This window comes from Schistocerca serialis, chromosome 2 (assembly GCF_023864345.2).
Source record: "Schistocerca serialis cubense isolate TAMUIC-IGC-003099 chromosome 2, iqSchSeri2.2, whole genome shotgun sequence".
Taxonomy (NCBI): Eukaryota; Metazoa; Arthropoda; class Insecta; order Orthoptera; family Acrididae; genus Schistocerca; species Schistocerca serialis.
Window position 1 is genome coordinate 713,538,663 of NC_064639.1, and position 17,665 is coordinate 713,556,327.

Sequence of the window (17,665 nt, forward strand, 5' to 3'; positions counted from 1 at the left end):
AATAATGTTATACACTCCTGGAAATTGAAATAAGAAACCGTGAATTCATTGTCTCAGGAAGGGGAAACTTTATTGACACATTCCTGGGGTCAGATACATCACATGATCACACTGACAGAACCACAGGCACATAGACACAGGCAACAGAGCATGCACAATGTCGGCACTAGTACAGTGTGTATCCACCTTTCGCAGCAATGCAGGCTGCTATTCTCCCATGGAGACGATCGTAGAGATGCTGTATGTAGTCCTGTGGAACGGCTTGCCATGCCATTTCCACCTGGTGCCTCAGTTGGACTAGCGTTTGTGCTGGACGTGCAGACCGCGTGAGACGACGCTTCATCCAGTCCCAAACATGCTCAATGGGGGACAGATCCGGAGATATTGCTGGCCAGGGTAGTTGACTTACACCTTCTAGAGCACGTTGGGTGGTACGGGATACATGCAGACGTGCATTGTCCTGTTGGAACAGCAAGTTCCCTTGCCGGTCTAGGAATGGTAGAACGATGGGTTCGATGACGGTTTGGATGTACCGTGCACTATTCAGTGTCCCCTCGACGATCACCAGTGGTGTACGGCCAGTGTAGGAGATCGCTCCCCACACCATGATGCCGGGTGTTGGCCCTGTGTGCCTCGGTCGTATGCAGTCCTGATTGTGGCGCTCACCTGCACGGCGCCAAACACGCATACGACCATCATTGGCACCAAGGCAGAAGCGACTCTCATCGCTGAAGACGACACGTCTCCATTCGTCCCTCCATTCACGCCTTTCGCGACACCACTGGAGGCGGGCTGCACGATGTTGGGGCGTGAGCGGAAGACGGCCTAACGGTGTGCGGGACCGTAGCCCAGCTGCATGGAGACGGTTGCGAATGGTCCTCGCCGATACCCCAGGAGCAACAGTGTCCCTAATTTGCTGGGAAGTGGCGGTGCGGTCCCCTACGGCACTGCGAAGGATCCTACGGTCTTGGCGTGCATCCGTGCGTCGCTGCGGTCCGGTCCCAGGTCGACGGGCACGTGCACCTTCCGCCGACCACTGGCGACAACATCGATGTACTGTGGAGACCTCACGCCCCACGTGTTGAGCAATTCGGCGGTATGTCCACCCGGCCTCCCGCATGCCCACTATACGCCCTCGCTCAAAGTCCGTCAACTGCACATACGGTTCACGTCCACGCTGTCGCGGCATGCTACCAGTGTTAAAGACTGCGATGGAGCTCCGTATGCCACGGCAAACTGGCTGACACTGACGGCGGCGGTGCACAAATGCTGCGCAGCTAGCGCCATTCGACGGCCAACACCGCGGTTCCTGGTGTGTTCGCTGTGCCGTGCGTGTGATCATTGCTTGTACAGCCCTCTCGCAGTGTCTGGAGCAAGTATGGTGGGTCTGACACACCGGTGTCAATGTGTTCTTTTTTCCATTTCCAGGAGTGTATATAAATAAACGAGCGTATTGCATTTTTCTTCACTTAGCTGTTTCTGCGCACTCTTCTACACGGCGTGCAGAAGAACACTACAGTATGAGTTTATCTTGGTCAAAATCGCTAAATTATGCGGCACCCACAAAGCACGTTTTGGGGTTGGATTGTTTGGGGGAGGATACCAGATAGTGAGGTCATTGGTCTCATCAGATTAGGGAAGGATGGGGAAGGAAGTCGGCCGTGCCCTTTCAAAGGGATCATCCCGACATTTGCCTGGAGTGATTTAGGGAAATCACGGAAAACCTAAAACAGGATGGCCGGACGTAGGACTGAACTGTCGTCCTCCCGAATGCGAGTCCGGTGTGCTAACCACTGCGCCACCTCGCTCGGTCAAACAAAGCACGTATCCCGCTTGTTGCAGCTAACATATATTCATGATCGAGCTGTGCTATTTGTCTGCCTTAAGACTATTCCAGCTTCGTCAAAATCATTATAGCAAATTCCAAGTATCTCATGAATGTTTTTTAGAAGTGCGGCCTCTGTCATGGCAACCATTCATGCATATGAACAGACGTTTGCCAACCTTATGATCGTCGGATCCCTTCCCAAATCTTACAGCAAATTCAGAGTTTTCCATGAATGTGTCTTCTAATTTCAGGCTTTAGTGTGGTATCCATTAATGCTCATGACAAGGCATTTGGCTACCTTAAGATCGTCATATCACCGACAGACTATTACAGCCATTTCCAGCTATATCACTACCTTCAAAATTTCATGTCATTAGACTCGAAATTGTGGACTGTAGCTCGGTATGCATGTTCCTGAACAGGCTTTTGGCTACTTTACGATCGTCCAATGACTGTCAAAATATATACTACGAATTTCAGATGTTTCACGTGTCTATTTTCAGTGTTTCGAATCGAAAGACCCAATATTACGGTCTACAGTGCGGTATTCAGTCATAATCTTGAACAGCCATTTGGATACCTTGCGATCGCCTGGTAGCCGTCAAAATCTTTGCAATATGCTTGTTTCCTGTTTCTCACGAGACTGTCTTCAGAATTTCAAGCTGAAAGACCCAACATTGTGCTCTGTGTACTATCCACCACTCTTTTGATTATATAGGTTTTATAATCACTGACTCGGAAACTGCGAGGCTCGAGTTGGTTCTAACTGAATTGATCTGTAATCTGGGAAGAAGTGAAAGAGAGAACCGGTTAGCCGAACTGCTGCGCTGACGCGAAAGAAAGAACGGCGTTGGAGGTTATCACAGTTTTTTTTGTCCCAACTCAGTTTAATTCAATTTGAGCAAAGTTTACGCAAGCGTTCAACCCGTTTTAGCGTAAACCCGAGATAGCCCAATGCTAAGCGACAATGCACAACGCTTCCTTCAGCGTTCAAACGACAATGTAAATTAAGATTACAATATGATATTTCACTATGGAGAAGCAATAATGCACAATATTTCCTCTAGTCTTCAAACAACGATGTAAATAATAAATTTCAATGTTTTATTTCCTTATTACAGAATCCATGAAGTTCCTCAGACTGCACCAGTACGGTTAAAGATTAATGGTTGATAATATGTATGAAAGTGTTCTTCCAAAGTTTACATAATACTTAATATTTATATATTTTATATTTCAACTAGCGTTTTTCTACAATGAAATATGACAAGGATGACTCGTATAAGTCATCCATACGGTGATCAGGTGAATATTCATAGTGTGTCGATTTTGAATGTCCGCGTTACGCTATTCCACTTTGCTATTGGATCTTTCCCGAAGAGAAACTGAGAGAGATAGTGAGAGAAAACAGCTGTTCTAGTACTGCTGACAGTTTGTTTGGTACACATCATGAAATTTTGACGGAAAATAAGGAGGATGAAGAAATAACTGAGAGATATAACTGTGTTGTCACGAGACGTTTCCTCAACGTGATTTAATTAGCAAATGAGTTTATCAAGATCGTACAGTCGTGAGATATACAACTACGGTTACTGATCCGTTTATTTCCTCTACCAGGTATACTAGATAACATTCACTTCTACGTTTGTAATGTTTGAAACGGTATTTGTGTACTGACCGGGAAAATTTTAGCATTTGCTGACAATATAACATTAATATTTTTTCTTAAAACTGTGTGTGCTGCTTGTCCACATATTATTTCTGGAAATATCACTGATACGTATTAGTATCAATTTATACGTTGTACACTGAATAGAGAGTTTGGCAGAGTATCTTCAGAATCGTGCATATATGCATAACCCAAATATCTGACAGCCTGTGTCCTTTGCACATCATTCTTGTGTCTGTTATGTAGGCCCCTACGTCACAATCAGAGTGATTGCTGAAACGATGGCAGTATTTAAAAATGAGAACTTTTTGATTATTGGCAAAATATTTCAAAACTCACCGTAATACCAAACACATATGTTTTATGTTGAAGAACGTAGTAAAGTATATTTCGTTTCATTTTGTGTGCATTGACATGTTCGTATGTTGTTACGCCCTTTAGAGACAGCATGTATTAACTACACTATAGTACGACGGCCTAATAGGAAACAAGTACTCAGCATGTAATACAAGTTTTTTATTTTTTTTCCCATATCGAACTATGGTGCATACAGCAAATGCAACTGTCTGTAATGATGGATAAGGTTATTCCATAAACAAGAAATTGGATAATTTTTTTAACAGAAATCGGTAGGTTCAGTGGTGTGTGTGTAATTTTGGCAGGGGCTGCAGGAACATTGCTTCTGGTATGTTCATATGCTGAAGTATCATTGCTTATGGTTTGTTCATATGCTGAAGTCTCGTTCTCCAGTTTCAAGATATGTAACTAGACGTGATTGTTTTGTGTGCTTGAGTAGGGGGGTGGGGGAGATGTATCTGTAATGGTGGACACTTTGTAATTGAAGTAGTAGAGTGTAAGTCATCATTTTGGTTTGTTGTGTTACCACACATTTTGTAAATGATGCACTTCATGGTGCACACTAATTTTTAACAGGAAAATTTCTGCCAGCTACTGCATCTTTGCCAATTATGTATGTGAACAAGCTGCCTGACAGAATCCAGCAGGTATTTAATTGAGTGACAACAGGTACATGAACAAAATAATCTTGCGTTTATTTCCTTATGATTGGGATGATGTAGAGCATTTCATTTTCCCCAGCTTCATTTTCATCTCTTACTTGTCGTTAGAGCCGAGTGAGTTGTAGATTAACTGTTATTCTAAATGCTTCAATTACAGAGACATTGACAAAAAAATTTATGTTTCAGTTACCGCTATGAAGAAGACTCAGTTGCTATCCCCGGGTCGTACAGAAGGGGATGGAATGGAGAATGAAGGTGACAATGCTACAGAGACAGTTTCGTTTCGAAATCGGAGAACAGCTTTAGGCGACAAGTTAATTTATCGGCCAACAGATTTCAAAGAGTCTACCCCCGTGCCTCCCATTATCAAAGGACAGATTGTAAACCTAGTACCAAGTAATACTGTGTATATGAAAAAAGATAAGTTACTTAACAGTCTGAAAACAAAAGAGCCAAAGTTTGTTCCGTTTGAACCATATAAAGCTGCTGTCAAACCTATTGTGCCAGTTGAAAAAAGAAATAAAGCAAAGGATGGCAAAATATCCAGGAAATGCAGCATGGACTTGAAACCTGTTTGTAGTGCTGTTTCTGACATTGTAATTGAAAAAGAAAAGGTGATTGAAGAAAGCAAAACTGTTGAGACCAGTAGCATTCACCAGGACCAACCTGAGTGGCTTCCAGAGAAGAAAGCTATGCAAGAAGAAATAAAAACACTGAAAGAAGAAAATGGCCAGCTTGAAAGCCAGCTCAAATTCCAGGCTCAGGTAATAATAAAATTGTATTTTTATCATTTTCTTGAACATGGGTTAGGCTTACATCTTATTCTGTCTCCACTGTCCTGGTTAACGTACATTTATCTTTTCTACTGGTTCATAATTGCTTACGTATAATTAAATGTGATGCCATTCCCAATTTTGTTAATGTTACAGTTATGTTTCATATTGTACTTACTCTGTTTGTTTTTTCTTCATTCAAACTGTTTTGGTGTAAGCTGGTTAGGCTATCATTCGTTGATTTAATCCCGCATATATTTCAACATGGAAAAAATGGACTACATAGAAACTCACTCACGCAGCCGGTGACAAACTTTATCGAAAGTGATCACAGGAGAAACGGTGAAGAAATATAAAAGCTCCTGAGAACTCACAATTTAAATTAATCCATCAGGAACAGCACATTCAGGCTATCCTGTAACTGTGCACTAATAACTAGACAAGGATGATACAAAAATGTAAAACCCATAAATCAATGAATAAACAAAACCAAAACATATAAAATACCATACCTCTGGTGTTTGGCATGAAATGTTTGACAGTGCACACACACACACACACACACACACACACACACACACACACACTCTCTCTCTCTCTGCATAATGGCAGCTACGTCAGCTCCATTAGTGGAAGCGGAACACTTTTAAAAATGCGAGCCAGAAAATGGATGTATTGACCAGATCTTTTAGTGCTTTCAGCTGCCAGGTTAGCTGGTGCTGGAGTTGGCTCTGGTGATGGTGGTGTTGGTGATGGGGTGGGTGTTGTGTGCAGCTAGAGCCTTGGAATTTCTGATGGGTGTGCTGCTTGAAATACATATGCAGACTTGACCTTCTTGTTGGAATCTGGTCAATTTCCCATTAATCATAATGTCGAGCATTTTGCCTCCCCTTGTGAGTATGTGACTTGGCGTGTGTACAGAGGCTGTAGAGATGGTTTGGTATCCTCCATGAATAGCATGACATTGGAACAGGCACTGAGGTCCTGACACACAAGGGTAGAGGCTGTTCTATGTCTGGAAGGGTGGTGGGGGCTAGATCTGGCTTACTTGTGTCTCGAGTCGATGGACAGCGCTGGGCTGAGAGTGTTTGAGTCTGCAAATTCACATGATGGATTCAATGTCTCAGCGTACACTAGCTCAGCCATTGAAGCACCTAAGTCCATCATATAAATGCTCCTGAGGCCCAATAGCACCATGGGAAGGGCCTTACTCTACTCGGCATCACGGCACATCAGTGCTTATTTAAATGAACGGTGCCGTCTTATCAGTCATTCCCCTGGCTGGCTAAGTGGCAGCTCGTCATTTTGTGGTGGACTGTACTCCAAAATTTAGTGGTCTGTGGTTGTTTGTGATGTGCAGCAAACAGTCAAATTGCGATACCCACTGTGACACAAAATCAAAGACTGACATATTCACTGAAATATTGTCCACTGATGGAGCTTCTGGCAAGTGGGTGAAACAGTCTGTCATCATGGTTGTATACCATTGGACTGTAGTAAAGGGTTCACTTCATCAGTGTGGACATGCACAAAGCGGGTGGTCATGTTTGGAAAGTTTCCTACAGGTGTGTGCACGTGTCAGTGAATCTTGTTGCACTGACATTTGCTGCAACTTCTTGCCCATTCATGGCAGTCTGTTTGCATCCTTGGCTGTACATATTGATTTGTTGCTAGATGGGTCATTGATTGTATGCCAGGGTAACTCAGCTCATGTAAACACACAGATGCATCTCTTCTGATATGGCTGGTAGGAAAGGACAGCTTTACTTCTGCCAGTACCTCGTCTCCTACCTTCCAAACTTTACAGAAGCTCTCCTGCGAGTTCGAGTCTCGGTCCGGCACACCGTTTTAATCTGCCAGGAAGTTTCATATCAGCGCACACTCCACTGCAGAGTGAAAATCTCATTCGGGATTATAGACTTGCATCATTTTCATGTAGAGTTAACATGGAAAAAGGAGCAATTGTTGCATTTATAAAAGTAGGAACAAATTAAAAAAAGATTCAAACAAATAGAACTTAGAAGCATTTGCTTGTGAGTTGTTACTGCAGAATACTTCTCAGGTAGTTGTAAAAGTCTGCAGATCCCCTCTAGAAATCTAGATGCATTATTAAGCCAGCTGTCAGACAAGAGAATTTGTGGAGATTTCAATGTAGATTTCATAAAAGATGCAGACAGGAAAATGAACTAGAATTATTATGTGGACGTTTGAACTAATTTCAGTAATCTATTTTCCATTTTGTGTGCAGCAAAATAGAAAATTGACAGGTAACATTTGTATAGATAGTTCTCAGGTTGAAACAATTAATATGCACCCAATTGCTACTGGATTATTTGATCATGACACACAGTTCATGGAAATAACAATGTGCTGCCTTAGAACCATGAGGCAAGTTCATACAGATCCAGATCAGTGAAGCTTATAAATAACAGGATAAGTGCTTTAAGAGTAAGTTAAAAGAGGTGATATAGGATTTGGTATACATAGAAGAGATACTAATGTCAAATTCAGTTTATTTCAAGGTAAATTTGTGTAGATATTTGAAAGTTGCTTTCCTAAAAAAATTATCCAAAAGATCCTTAAAAGAAATTGTGGATAACTAATGGAATGACAATCTTATATGAGAGGAAGAGGGAAATTTATATAATAGCCGAGAGTAAGTCAAGATACAAAATTACTTGTACACTGCAAAAAGTATGATAGTATTTTAAGGAAAGTCATTAAAATGTCCAGAAGTATGCATGTTCTGTCAGAAATAAATAATGCAGATAATAAGATTAAATCAGATTAAAACTATATGGGATATTGTCAAATGGGAGACAGGACAGCCTGTCAGTGTACAAGGAACCATAACAGTTAAACTAAATGACAATGTTGTGACTGATAACTCACAGACTGCAATTACTTCTAACAGTCACTTTCTAAATATAGCAGCAAAAAATAGGATTAAATTGGTAAGTAATGTCCTTTATGCAGTGCGTCACTGGGCAGTTATTAAACTTCTTCGTGATAAAGGTGACATGCAGACTTAACAATTACCATCCAATTTATTTTTGGAAAATATTCGAAAAATTAATGTATTCAAGAGTAGTCTCACACTTAAGTGGAAACAGTTTACTTAGCATATCAGAGTTTGGGTTTCAGAAGGGTCATTTGACTGAGTACAAGTCTTAATTAATAAAATATCAACCAGTTGGTATTTTTTGTGATCTTTCCAATGCATTTGATTCTGTAGATCATTTAACTTACTTAGACAAACTCAAGTTTTCTGAAATTGACAGCTTTACACACAACTGGTTTGAATCATACTTCACAAACAGAATGCAAAAGATTGTGATGAATAATTCAAACAATGTCAGGAGGGTATAAAATATTAGTGACTGGTGAGAAATCACAAAGAGAGTCCCACAGAGTTCAATGTTGGGTCCTCTCCTATTCATGATATAGTTAATTTCATCGATTTAATATTCAGCAAGTAAAATTGGTAATTTTTGCAGATGATACTATTGTAATGAATCCCATTAGAGAGTAAGCCACAGAAGAAACTGTTAATGATATTTTCCAAAGAATTAAAAAGTGGTTCTCGGAAAATGGACTCTCCATGTATTTTGAAAAAATGCACCATACCTACAATTGATGTAGCACTTGAGCAGGAGTAAATAAATAGGGTAGATTTCTCCAAATTTTTGGGTGTTCATATTGATGAAAACTTGAAATGGAAGAAGCATGTTACTGAGCTTCCCAAACAATTAAGTTCAGCTGTTTTTGCTCTTCGTATAATTGCTAAGCATGGAATGAAATGAATTAACTTCCTGATACATTTTGCATATTTCCACTCAATAATGTCTGATGGAATAATTTTCTGCAGTAGCTCACCATTTAGAAAGAAAGTATTGATTGCACAAAAACAAGCTGTAAGGATAATATGTGGTGTCACTGATGGACATTGTGTAGGTACCTCTTCAAGAATCTAGGCATTTCCATTGCGCTGTCACACTACGTGTATGTTACGTACATACCTACAACATTAGAGGGAAATAAGGCCTTCATTACCCATTATGAAAGCTGTCAAATGTTCACAAAGGTGTTCAATATGCAGCAACAAAAATCTATGATCATTTGTCCAATAACATAAATTGTCTGACATGTAGCAAAGCAAGTTTAAAATCTAACTTAAAATCATTTCACCTTCTTCTGTTCCATTAATGGATTTCTAGTTAAATAATACTGGTAGCCATTAATGTTAACTCTAATCGTGTAAGCTGACTTATTCCACATTATTTCAATAAAAGAAGCATTCAAATGATCTATGGAACATGTGACTAACTACTAACTGACTAACTATATAGCTTAACAGATTCAATAAGTTCAGACATGTTTGTTCCTAGGAGGTCTAAGATGTTACCTTCTGAGTTGGTTCTCTAATTATCTGCTCAAAGTAGTTTTCGGACTAGACATTCAGAATGATGTCATCCAAATACCTGCATTTGACACCAGTTTTGATAGCGTGATTCTCCCTATCTAAGCCTGGCAAGTTAAAGTCACCCCATATTACAACATCATGATCAGTAAAGGTATTGATGACATCCTGAAAGTTCTCTGTGAAGTGCTCTACCACTGCAGCTCCTGACCCAGGCAGTCTGTAAAAGTATCTGATTACTATTTTTGTTGACCCTTTGATGCTTAATGTCACCCAGATTAATTCACATTCGGAGTCCATGAGAACCTCGCTAGATACTATCAAATTCTTTACTGCAGTTGATTGCTGTTCATTAGTGTGTTTATTGTTTCATATTTCACTTTTAATCATTACATAAACGGATTAAATACAGGCATTTTATGTTTGTTCTTATGTGTTTGCTATACATAACAGAAAATACAACCTAACTATTTGACAAGGTTGGAGAGGGGGTTCATATTTCAATAGATTGAATTTCCCTCTATTGAAACATCTGTTTCACTGACACACAGCACAGACAAATCAAGTTGTACTGCAGGACAGCAGCTGACACTGTTTCTCTGCATTGTTAAACACAAGTGGATTGCTATTCAGTGAATACTGTTTCATGGTGTGCAAATTTAAAGCTGAGCTCTGTTTCTTTTTTAGTATCTTTTTTACTTAATATTGGTGTTGTATTAGTAATTTACTCATCCAAGGATCATTGTGCAGTGATCGAGGGTTATCAGCTGCACGCACCCGTGCGTGCGTGTGCTCTCTCTCTCTCTCTCTCTCTCTCTCTCTCTCTCTCTCTCTCACACACACACACACACACACACACACACACACACACACACACGTATTTGTATATACATATATACTGACATGTGAAAATACGCACATGTTTAGTGATGAGAGGACAGATTATCAGCCATGACCATGTTGGTAGAACCACCTTGGCATTTGCCTGAAGTGATTTAGGAAAACCTAATTCAGGATACCTGGATAGAGCTTGAGCCTCCAAATTCCTTAATCTGGGGCCAGTGTATTAATAGATGCACTATCTCATTTCTTTATACAAAAATACAATTACCTTGTGTTCATACATACTTGGAACAAATTAGCTTCATAACATGAAAAATAATTCTATCACTCAAAAAGTTTGAGACTTGCTTTCAGTAGATGATGATGTAGATATTTTTATTTATTTATTTGTGTCTAAAGCATCACAATTTAACATACAGGATAATGCATAATCTTACTTATAAAATAACTGCTAATTTAAAAATTTGAAGAAAGTGTTACATCTTACGGTGTCCTGTAGTCTATCATTGGTACACAGTGAAATAATCACAAAAGAAAAGAAATAAAGATAAAGATAACAATCTAAACAACGTTAGCCTAATATATAGTTGTCACAATGGCTTCAGAGCTTTCAGACATCAGGTCATCAAAGGTACATCTTGCAGGACATGGTCTACATTGCTGCACATGCTCAGTAGTTTGTTGAACAAGGGGTTGATAATGTGGAATAACCTCATTTCTGCATATTGTCTTTTGACATTGTGACCCCTACTCTGAACCTACTCGGAACTTTTCAAAAAGGTCTTTTTCAGTGAAACCAGCAGCTAGATTTTCAGATGGTGTCATCAAGTGGTGCTCAGACTTTGTCTTCCACATAGATAATCAGAACATGTCTGTTAGCCAGTTTTATCTGCTGCCCTCAGGAAACTTTTTTTTGTTGTTGTCAGTTGAGGAGGAGGAGGATAGTGATCAGAAAATGAGTGTTTATTGGCAATAGACACCTTATACCTTTCTCTGCTTGTGGCTATCTCACACTGATGTCTGGAGCAACAGTTTAAGCTAAATGGTGCAGTTTATCCTGCTATGTAGGTTTCAGGTATCCAGTAATGAGTCCACATGACTCATTAAGAGTGGCATCCACTTGTTTAGCATGGGCAGAATTTTGCCAAACAGGGTTAGCCATTTCAGCTGTAGCATGACACAGATAAAACTGTACTCCATCTTTGATGCTGCACCCAAGGATGTTCCCATAATTTTGTACAATGTGTGATCTTGCACTTACTTTTTATTGTACTTCTGACAGTGGTGCTTGAAATGCAATATATTGTCAAGAGTGATTCCAAGATATTTGGGATGGAAACTGTATTCCAGCTGTACTACTCTCCAAGTCACTTGAAGTTTCCTGAGTGCCTGTCCATTCTTTAGATAGGATGCAAACACCTATTCTGGGATTTGGTTTTAACTTGTTCTTATAATACCATTTATCTTACTTTTCCAAAGCAGCATTAATCTGGCAGTTAGAATAGGCCCAAGATGTTCCTGCCAGTCATAAGAGGCGATTAAAAGGAGTCTCACATCTTTTGGCCTTTGTGTGATGGCTCTCTGTAGGGTTTGATCTCCATTTTTGAAAGTTTTTTCAAAGAGCAAGCCAACTGAGGAAGGGCGCCTTACATGGCACGTCATATCCATCACGCACTGAGACATATCGCATCTTTCGTCGACATGGATCTGCACTTCTGCTAGTTCTCCAACTGTTGGGTGAGATCACCCTCCTGGGTGCGTTTTTTTCCATCAACTGTGTAGTATCATTTTCTACGCTGACGGTGATAATGGACTTCTTTGCTTGGTTGCACCTGATATCCATCACAGTAGCCAGTCTGCTGTGGTGGGGCCACCATGTACCCTGTTGGTTGTAGCCCCCTGACCACACAGGGATCGCTCTGCTGATGCCTGCGCCTTTAACTCCCCACATATGCTGAGGAGTAGTGTCAGTCATCCCGGGGCATCCCCCTGCGGGTTCGGGGGTTAGAATTGGCCCGCGGTATTCCTGCCTGTCGTAAGAGGCGACTAAAAGGAGTTTCAACCGTTTCGGCCTTCCATGTAATGGTCCCCCTTGGGGTTTGACCTCCATTTTTCAAAATTCTACAGAAGTACGAGCCTTTTGGGGAAGGACACCTTACATGGTGTACCACTGGTCCTAAGTGCACTAAGACCTTGGCACTCAGCATTGCACCGGCGTTGTAACCTTACCCACTATTCCTCAAATTGGGCCTCAACGCCTGATGGGTTGTCCAAGTTACGCCCATAGTGCATCTCCATCTGCACCAGCGATCATGATGGACTTTCCATGGCACCAGAAATCCAGCACGGTAGCCAGCCCGTTGTGGTGGGGTCGTCATGTACCCTCTAGGTTGTAGCCCCCTGACAACACAGGGATCGTACTGCCGATACCTGAGCTGCACCCTCCCCACGTCGGCCAAGGAGTAGATGCCCGTCTCCTTGGGGCATCAGGACTCCCGGTAATGGTCATCCTGCCAGGTAACCCTTGCTGCGGCTGGGTGGCGCCCGTGGGGAGAGCCCCTGGTCGGAGTGGGTGGTATCGGGGCGGACGTTTCGCAGATGAAACGTCAACATGTATCTGGTCGCTCTGCGGCCGAGTCTTTCAAAAGAAAAGGTACCGTTTCTAGTTCTGGTTCTCCTGCCCTTTCCCCCTTGGCCACTCCATGGGAGGAGGGACAGGCCCGCCGGCTTGGGGCGAAGTACTTCCCCCGCTATTTGGTCTGTTCTCGAACCGATGGGGGGACGTTCGCCACCTCCAAGCCCATGTTCTTTGTTCAGCACATTGAGAACGTCTTCGGGGAAATCGAGGCTCTCAGCAAGATGCGTTCAGGGTCCGTCCTTATCAAGACCACCTCTGCCACACAGTCGGCGGCGCTCCAGGCGTGCGACCGCCTAGGGGACATCCCAGTATCCATTGTCCCACATCTGGCACTAAATAGGACGCAGGGGGTTATTTTTCATCGTGACCTCCTGCTACAATCTGATGAGGAGCTCAGGGCCAACCTGGAGCGCCGAGGCGTGCATTTCGTCTGGCGAGTCCAGCGCGGCCCCAAAGACCGTCGCATCGACACCGGGGCCTTTATCCTCGCCTTCGAGGGGGACGTTCTCCCGGAGAAGGTGAAGGTGATGTGCTACCGGTGTGACGTGCGACCTTACGTCCCGCCTCCTATGCGCTGTTTTAGGTGTTTGCGCTTTGGGCACATGTCATCACGGTGTGAGGCTGAGCCCCTTTGTGGCGATTGTGGACGTCCTCTTCGTGAGGAACATACATGCACCCCACCACCTCGGTGCGTTAATTGTCCTGGCGTCCACTCGCCTAGATCCTCAGACTGCCCCGCATATCAGAAGGAGAAAAAGATACAAGAAATCAAAACTTTGGATCGGCTCTCTTATTCTGAGGCCCGGAAGAAGTACGACCGCCTCCATCCCGTGCCATTGACCACCTCGTTTGCCTCAGTTGTGTCCACTCCTTCCGCAGTATCCTCACCCCTATCCTGTCCCCCCTCCACCTCCTCCACCCATCAGGGGGCTCTGCCTCGCCTCCCAAATCCCTCCCTTCCAAATCCTCCTCCCCCGTGGCCCCCACCCCCTCTGCCCCAGGGGCCACCCTTCCTCCTCCTCCTCCCCCCACGCCACCTGAGAAGCGATCCTCTTCTCAGGCGTCCATCGGGGAAACGTTCCGGACCCCAGCTTCCGAGGTCCGGCGTTCCAAAACGGACCCCGCGCGTGAGGACCTTCTTTGGGTCCAGCCCACCATCCCTGTGCCTCCTCGGCCTTCCAAGAAGGCCTCCAAGAAGAAGTCTCTATCCCCCTCTCCACCCCGGCGCGTTTCGTCTGACGCTCCATCCGTGAGTCGCTGCTCCCGGCCGTCCTCAGTTTCGCCGGGACGCTCTGCTGCCAGGCGCTCCGCCGGCCTTTCGTCGGCAAATGATGCGGCCCGTCCTACACAACCAGGGACAGCGGCCGCAGCTGGCGACGAGTCGATGGAACCGGATCCGCCTCCCGTCGGTTGTAGCGTAGTTCCCTCGCAACCTGGCCCTCCGCGGCCGTCGAGGTGACCAGCTCTTCCCCCGTCTTGTTCCCCCAACCTTTTGACTAGCGATGGCGTTGTTTCATTGGAACATACGAGGTATCCGATCTAATCGGGAGGAATTACAACTGCTCCTCCGCCTGCACTGTCCGCTCGTCCTTGGTCTCCCGGAAACCAAGTTGCGCCCGACTGACCGTATTGCCTTTACCCACTATACCTCGGAGCGGTATGACCTCACCCCTGTGGACGGTATCCCAGCTCATGGTGGGGTCATGTTGCTCGTTCGGGACGATGTTTATTACCATCCCATCCCATTGACCACCCCACTCCAAGCAATAGCTGTCCGCATTACTCTTTCTGCTTTTACTTTTTCAGTTTGTACCATCTACACTCCACCATCATCTGCTGTTAGTCGGGCTGACATGATGCACCTGATCGTTCAGCTTCCCCCGCTGTTTTTATTGTTTGGCGACTTCAGTGCCCATCATCCCCTTTGGGGCTCTCCTGCGTCCTGTCCAAGAGGCTCACTCTTGGCGGATGTCTTCAACCATCTCAATCTTGTCTGCCTCAATACCGGCGCCCCGACTTTCCTTTCGGACTCTACTCATACCTACTCCCACTTGGACCTCTCGATCTGTTCTGCCACTCTTGCCCGTCGGTTCGAGTGGTATGTCCTTTCTGACACCTATTCGAGCGACCACTTCCCCTGTGTCGTTTGTCTCCTGCACCACACCCCATCCCCACGTCCTTCGAGCTGGAACATACTGAAAGCTGACTGGGGACTGTACTCATCCCTGGCGACCTTTCCGGACCACGATTTTCCCAGTTGTGACAGTCAGGTCGAATACCTCACGGCTGTTATCATCAATGCTGCCGAACGTTCCATTCCTCGTACTACTTCTTCTTCACGTCGCGTTTCCGTCCCCTGGTGGAACGAGGCTTGTAGGGACGCTATCCGTGCTCGACGACGTGCTTTACGCACCTTTCACCGCCATCCTACGTTGGCGAATTGTATAGAATACAAACGACTCCGAGCGCAATGCCGTAGAGTCATCAAAGACAGCAAAAAAGCTTGTTGGGCCTCTTTCACCAGCTCCTTTAACAGTTTCACTCCCTCTTCTGTCGTTTGGGGTAGCCTGCGCCGGCTGTCGGGCATTAAGGCCCACTCCTCGGTACCTGGCCTGACCTCAGGTAATGAGGTCCTTGTTGATCCTGTGGCTGTCTCCAACGCCTTTGGCCGCTTTTTCGCGGAGGTTTCAAGCTCCGCCCATTACCATCCTGCCTTCCTTCCCAGGAAAGAGGCAGAAGAGGCTCGGCGACCTTCCTTCCACTCGCTGAATCTGGAAACTTATAATGCCCCCTTTACTATGCGGGAACTCGAATGTGCGCTTGCACTGTCCCGGTCCTCTGCTCCGGGGCCAGATGCCATTCACGTTCAGATGCTGGCACACCTTTCTCCGGCGGGCAAAAGCTTCCTTCTTCGTACCTACAATCGCGTCCTGACCGAAGGTCAAGTCCCCATGCGTTGGCGTGACGCCGTTGTTGTTCCTATACCCAAACCTGGGAAGGATAGACACCTTCCTTCTAGTTACTGCCCCATTTCTCTTACAAGCTGTGTCTGTAAGGTGATGGAGCGCATGGTTAATGCTCGATTAGTCTGGATTCTTGAATCTCGACGACTACTTACTAATGTCCAATGCGGCTTTCGTCGCCGCCGCTCCACTGTTGACCACCTTGTGACCCTGTCGACATTCATCATGAACAACTTTTTGCGAAAGCGCCAAACGGTAGCCGTGTTCTTCGACTTGGAGAAGGCTTATGATACCTGTTGGAGAAGAGGTATCCTCCGCACTATGCACAGGTGGGGCCTACGCGGTCGCCTGCCCCTTTTTATTGATTCCTTTTTAACGGATCGAAAGTTTAGGGTACGTGTGGGTTCCGTATTGTCCGACGTCTTCCTCCAGGAGAACGGAGTGCCTCAGGGCTCCGTCTTGAGCGTAGCCCTTTTTGCCATAGCGATCAATCCAATTATGGATTGCATTCCACCTAATGTCTCAGGCTCCCTCTTTGTCGATGACTTCGCGATCTACTGCAGTGCCCAGAGAACATGCCTCCTGGAGCACTGCCTTCAGCGTTGTCTAGACAGCCTCTACTCATGGAGTGTGGTAAATGGCTTCCGGTTCTCTGAAGAGAAGACAGTTTGTATCAACTTTTGGCGATATAAAGCGTTCCTTCCGCCATCCTTACATCTCGGTCCCGTTGTTCTCCCATTCGTGGACACAACTAAGTTTTTAGGGCTCACGTTGGACAGGAAACTGTGTTGGTCTCCACATGTCTCTTATTTGGCGGCCCATTGTACACGTTCCCTTAATGTCCTAAGAGTTCTTAGCGGTTCATCTTGGGGAGCGGATCGCACTGTCCTGCTTCGCTTGTATCGGTCCATAGTCCGATCGAAGCTGGATTATGGGAACTTCGTCTACTCGTCCGCTCGGCCGTCCCTCTTACGCCGGCTCAACTCCATCCACCATCGGGGGATACGTCTTACGACCGGAGCCTTCTACACTAGTCCTGTGGAGAGTCTTTATGCTGAAGCTGCCGAGTTACCATTGACTTACCGGCGCGACGTACTGCTGTGTCGGTATGTCTGCCGGTTGTTGTCTATGCCCGACCACCCCTCTTACGAGTCCTTCTTCGCCGATTCTCTCGACCGTCAGTACGGGTTGTATGTGTCTGCCCTGCTGCCACCCGGAGTCCGCTTCCGTCGCCTGCTTCGACAATTGGATTTTGCCCTCCCTACCACCTTCAGAGAGGGTGAGAGCCCGACACCACCTTGGCTCCAGGCTCCGGTTCCTATTTATCTCGACCTCAGCTCACTCCCGAAGGAGGGTACTCCGGCTGCAGTGTATTGCTCACGGTTTGTCGAAATTCGTGCTCGACTTGCCGGTCACACCTTTATTTACACCGATGGCTCCAAAACTGACGATCGTGTCGGCTGTGCCTTTGTCGTCGGGGCCGCCAGCTTTAAATACCGGCTCCTCGACCAA

General features: G+C 44.9%; 1 protein-coding gene across 2 annotated transcripts in view; it reads left to right on the forward strand.

Annotated features, from left to right (window-relative positions):
• The first annotated feature begins 3,203 nt into the window (after nucleotides 1-3,203).
• The window catches only part of LOC126457898 (golgin-45), a 62,569-nt gene continuing 48,107 nt past the window's right edge, over nucleotides 3,204-17,665 (forward strand). Inside the window, exons 1-2 of one of the 2 annotated variants that reach the window (XM_050094569.1) lie at nucleotides 3,204-3,445; nucleotides 4,703-5,280. In XM_050094569.1, coding sequence (XP_049950526.1) covers nucleotides 4,711-5,280 — 570 coding nt within the window. In that variant the 5' untranslated portion in view covers nucleotides 3,204-3,445; nucleotides 4,703-4,710. Of the gene's footprint in view, nucleotides 3,446-3,777; nucleotides 4,127-4,702; nucleotides 5,281-17,665 lie in introns of those variants that run through there. The other variant, XM_050094570.1, reaches the window with a different exon arrangement.